Source organism: Acomys russatus, chromosome 31, assembly GCF_903995435.1.
Source record: "Acomys russatus chromosome 31, mAcoRus1.1, whole genome shotgun sequence".
Taxonomy (NCBI): Eukaryota; Metazoa; Chordata; class Mammalia; order Rodentia; family Muridae; genus Acomys; species Acomys russatus.
The window spans coordinates 5942718-5948444 of record NC_067167.1 but is presented as its reverse complement, the minus strand read 5'-3'; the positions used below and the strand labels follow the sequence as shown (position 1 = coordinate 5948444).

Here is a 5727-nt window from a genome sequence, read left to right as displayed (position 1 = left end):
ATGGTGATTATCCCCTCACAGGATGCATTTGGTAATGTTCCTTCCATTTGTATTTTGTGGAATAGTTTGAAGAGCATTGGTATTATCTCTTCTGTGAAAGTCTGGCAGAATTCTAAACTGAAACCATGTAGATCTGGGATATTTTTTTGATTGAGAGACTTTTGATGACTGTTTCCATTTCCACAGGAGATATAGGACCATTTAATTTGTTTTCATGATTTTGATTCAACTTTGGTAAGTGGAATCTATCAAGAAAATTGTCCATTTCATTTAGATTTTCAAATTTTGTAGTGTATAGGCTTTTGAAGTAACACCTAATGGTTCTTTGGATTCTTAATTGTCTGTTGGAATGTTTCCCTTTCCACTTCTGATTTTGTTGATTTGGATAGTGTCTCTCTGGCTTTCAGTTAGTTTGGCTAAGGGTTTGTTTATCTTGCTGATTTCCTAAATGAACCAGCTCTTGGTTTTGCTGTTTCTTTGAATTTTTTCTTTGTTTCTAATTTATTGATTTTATCCTTGACTTTGATTATTTCCATCCATCTACTGCTCTTGGGTATGTCTTCTTTTTTCCTCAGACTTACTAGTGTGCCATTAAGTTGCTTGTATGAGATGTTTCTGATCTCTTTATGAGAGCACATTGTGCTATGAACTTTCCTCTTAGTATTGCTTTCATTGTGTCCTATAAGTTTGGGCATGTTGTACCTTCATTTTCCTTGAATTTTAGGGAGTACCTAATTTCTACCTTTATTTTTTTTCTCCTGATCCAGTTAACACTGAGTATTTTCCATGTGTTTGTAGTCTTTCAAAAAATTCTGTTGTTGAGGTCCAGCTTTAGTCCATGTTGTTCTGATAGGATACAAGGTATTATTTCACTCTTCTTGTATCTGTTGAGATTTGCTTTGTGACCTATTAGATGGTCAATTTTGGAGAAGGTTGCATGGGGTATTGAGAAAAAGATACTGGTATAATTTTTCATGTTTGGGAGAAATATTCTGTAGATATCTGTTAGGACCATTTGATTCTTGAAATCTGTTAGCTCCATTATTTCTTGTTATAACTTCTGTTTCATTGCTCTATTCTTTGTTGAGAGTGGGTTGTTGATGTCTCCCACCATTAATGGAAGGACATCAATGTGTGGTTCAAGCTTGATTAATTTTTTTTTTTACAAATGTGGTTGCTTGTCTAATTAGATAGCTACATGTAGAAGAATAAAACTAGATTCAGATCTATCGCTCTGTAGAATATCCAAGTTCAAGTAAATCAAAGACCTCAAGATAAAACCATACTGACAAAGCCTGATAGAACAAAAAAGTGTGAAACAGCATTGAATGTGATAACACAGAGAACAACTTTCTGAACAGAACACCAATAGCTCAGGCACTAAGCTCATTAATTAATGCATGAGACCTCATGGAATTGAAAAGCTTCCATATGGCAAAGGACAATGTCAAAAGGACAAAATGGCATCCAACAGAATAGAAAAAGATCGCCATGAGCCTCACAGCAAACAGAGAGCTGATATCCAAAATTTCTAAAGAACTCAAGACACTAGATGTCAATAAACCAAATTACTAGGTTAAAAAAGAGGTACATATCTAAACAAAGAATTCTCAACAGAGGAATCTCTAATGACCAAGAAGTACTTAAAGATAAGTTCAACATTCTTACCCATCAGGGAAATTCCAATAAAATTGACTTTGAGATTCCATCTTATACCTATTAGGTAGGCTAAGATCAAAAACTCAAATGACAGCTCATCCTTGCAAGGATGAGGAACAAGTTGAACACTATTCCACTGCTGGCAGGAGTGCAAACTTGTAGAACCACTTTTGAAGTCAATTTAGTTGTCTCTCAGAAAATTGGTAATAGATCTACTTAAAGACTTAGATATACAGTTCCTAGCCATATTCCCAATTTATGCTTAACTACATTCTGAGCAGCCTTATTTGTAGTAGCCAGAAACTGGAAGCAACCTAGATGTCCCTCAATCAAAGAATGGATAAAGAAAAATGTGGTACATTTACAGAATGGAGTATTACTCAGCTATTAAAATGACATCAAGAAATTTGAAGGCATATGGATAGAACTAGAGACTTCAGCCTAAGTGAGGTATCTGAGGCACAGAACCACAATCATAGTGTGTCCTCCACTTATAAGTGGATATTAGCTGTAAAGGATAGGATAATCATACTAAATCCAAAGACTTAAAGATGCTAAGTAACAAGCGGGGCTCAAAACAGGGACACTTGAATCTTACTGACACAAGAAATAGAATATACATCGTAGGTGGACAGGGAGTGGGGAGTAGGGACCAGGGGACTGATTGCATATGAAGATGGAGTTGGGGATGGAAACAGGAGGGAATTATTTTTGGGGGGGGGGGAAGGGCTAATGGAACTTTATCTGGGAGAGACAGCTGGAATCAGGAGTTGGGCAGCATCTCTATGCCAAGCTAGAATCCTACAGCAATGGAAACTCCCAGTAATTTATGGTGCCACCCTAGCTAACAATCCTAGAACTGACATACTCTGAGCATGAACCTGTCATTTCCTTTAACTAGGAAAGACTTCCAATGGAGGGGTTCAGACACCAGCGCAACCACAGAATCTTTGACCCTACCATTTTTCATGCCTACAAAATGTGCTGGTGTAAAGGTGGCACAGAATTGTAAACGGCAAATTAATGACTGGCCCAGCTTGAGACCCATGTCGTGAGAGCAAACGAACTCCTTATACTAGCTAGAGGGCCTGGAGTCAGTGCTTGGATTGTCCAGAGAACACTATATATCCAAACATGAATGACCAAAGAAAGTCAATGAAATGATTTTTAATGATACTCTGCTATAGTCATAGATTGGAAACTAGTCCAATCGTCATTAGAGAGGCTTCATTCAATAACTGATGGAAACAGATACAAAGACCCACAGCTAAACACTAGATGGAGCTTTGAGAATCCAACCAATAAGGGGAAGAAGAATTGTAGTAGCCAGAAGGATCAAGGACACCACAAGAAAAGAAACAGAATCAACCAATTCCAGCCCATAGGTGCTCATATAGGCTGAACTGACAAATACAGGGCCTTCATGGAATGAAGCTAGGCCCTCTGCACATGTTACAGTTTGGTAGCTTGGTCTTCCTGTGAGACTTTTAAAAGCTGGAGAGGGGTTGTCTCTGATTCCGTCATCTGCCCTTGGGACACTTCCCCCCTATGGAGCTACCTCTTCTAGCCTCAATAGAAGATGAACCTAGTCTACTACAACTTGATATGCCAGGGGTAGTTTGTATGCATTGGAGGCCTCCTCTTCTCTGAAGATAAAGAGTGGGAGGGGGAGAGGGGGAACTGAGATGGAGAGACTGGGAAAAGACAAGGTAATAGAAATTCTGGTTGAGATATAAAGTAAATAAATAAATAAAATATGTAAGACGATGCACTTCATAATAAGCTTTCTTGGGTAAGAACTAGGGTATGCAAGATATCTTGAGATCACATGTCCTAACCTCATTATGTCTGTTCACCAGAACCTGCTGTCTCAGGACCTTTCACTGAAGAAAGATCTCCTGGTGCCAGCAATATTTATATAATTCATCTTTCCTGGTCAAATGTCTTCCTCTCTTCAAAACTAGCATTTCAGTTCTGCATTCTTGTTACTCTCCATCACCATATGACTCAAATAGTTAAGCATCAAGGCAAAAGCCAAATAAAGTACAAGTTAAACTACTGTATTCCAAAAGAGCATGGGATGTTACCTATCATTTTATGGAAAAAATTCAAATTGAATGTCTGACCTGCAGGTTTGAAATAGCTTGAGTATAGTATATGAATCTCATTCCAGTGAGCATGTGCAGACAGTGCCATCTGGGATGTCTGTCAACAGCTCACAAAAGCATCTCAGAGTTGGGAGAGAAAGTGCACAGCAAGGAAACAGTGGAGAGACAGCCTCCGTAAGTGGGAAAAATGCTCCCCTTTCATTTCACAAAAGATTAACATCCAAAACATGTAAAGAAAGAAATGTATCACACACACAAATGCTCAATTCACCCAATCAGAATGCCTTAAAAAGTATTGAGCAGAAGATATGAAAAAATAACAAATACATAGTTAAAATAGTTTATGAAAAGTTCAAACTGATGACAGACATAGCACAACTTAAATCCACATGAGATTCCATCCCAATGCCTCAAGGAAGGCAAATGTGCAGAAAATAATTCCAACAAAGTAGATTAAGGCTTAGGAGGAGGGCTTGGAGAGATGGCTCAGCAGTTAAGAGCACTGACTGCTCTTTCAGAGGTCCTGAGTTCAATACCTGGCAACCACATGGTGGTTCGCAGCCATCTACAATGTAATATGACACCTTTTTCTGGCCTTCAGGTGTGCATTAAAGTATAGCACTGGATAAACAACGTAAACGCTGCCTGCACAGGACTTGGAGTCGTCATGCCCTCTCTCTAGCGCCAACACCTCAAGAGTGTACTCAAAAGCGTGTAACGTTTGCTGGATGAGCCAGTGAACGCTTCTAGAGCAAACCAGTTCTTCCCCCTGGGGAAGAAAGTGTCCTTGGAGGCGTGTGCATTTCCTAAATGCTCAATGGCTGGGGGGCGGAGAGATTTCAATCAGATCTGAAGGACCACGATTTTTTATTTAAGGGCTTCTTTCTCGAGTGCCTGGAGAGTAGATCCTGAAAGAATAAGGGAACTCTGAACCAGGAGTCGTGGACGCCAAACCCAAGCTCTACTACTTCCATGGCAGGGGCAAGATGGAGTCGATCCGCTGGCTGCTGGCTGCGGCCGGCCGGAGTGGAGTTTGAGGAAGAATTTCTTGAGACGAGAGAACAATATGAGAAGTTGCGAAAGGATGGACGCCTGCTTTTTGAGCAAGTGCCTTTGGTTGAAATTGACGGCTTGCCGCTGACACAGACTAGAGCCATCCTGAGCTACCTTGCTGCCAAGCACAACTTGTATGGGAAAGACCTGAAAGAGAGAGTCAGGATAGACATGTACACTGACGGCACCCAGGACCTGATGATGATGATCGCCCACGCTGCATTTAAACCCCCTCAGGAAAAAGAGGAGAACTATGCTTTTATAGTGAAGAGAGCTAAAACCCGTTACTTCCCTGTGTTTGAAAAGATTTTAAAAGACCATGGGGAGGCTTTTCTTGTTGGCAATCAGCTCAGCTGGGCAGACTTACAGCTGCTAGAAGCTATTTTGATGGTGGAAGAGCTCAGCGCTCCCGTGCTCTCTGACTTCCCTCTGCTGCAGGCATTTAAGACAAGAATCAGCAACATTCCTACAATTAAGAAGTTCCTACAGCCCGGAAGTCAGAGGAAGCCACCTCCAGACGACCACTACGTCGAGGTGGTCAGGAACGTCCTGAAATTCTAGTGGCAGCAGTTTTTAAGGTGGCTATAGCAAGGATCCAATCACAGTTTCACCATAGGTCAGCTACTGAGCATTCCAGAAGCAAAGTATAGATAGATCCCAGAAGCAAAGGTCTTCAACAAGCAAAACCACTCTGCCGTCAGTGACAAATGCCAATTAAATACGGTGAAAACTAAAAAAAAAAAAAAAAAAAAAAAGTATAGCACTGTATACATAATAATCAATCAATACATAAGCCTTTAAGAACATTACTTGGTGCAAAAGAATCTCCTCTACTCAAGTGGGGATGGAATCTATCTACAGTGTTTACTATGGAAATGAGTATCAGATTGAATCAATAATTATAATT

The 5727-nt window shown here is 40.1% G+C and overlaps 1 protein-coding gene across 1 annotated transcript; it reads left to right on the top strand.

The window, feature by feature from the left end:
• On the top strand, nt 1-5381 carry LOC127212668 (glutathione S-transferase A4-like). Its single transcript, XM_051172752.1, is given in 3 exon segments — nt 1-31; nt 4689-4786; nt 4788-5381. Coding segments are annotated over 3 exon segments (723 nt in total).
• Nucleotides 5382-5727: the final 346 nt, after the last annotated feature.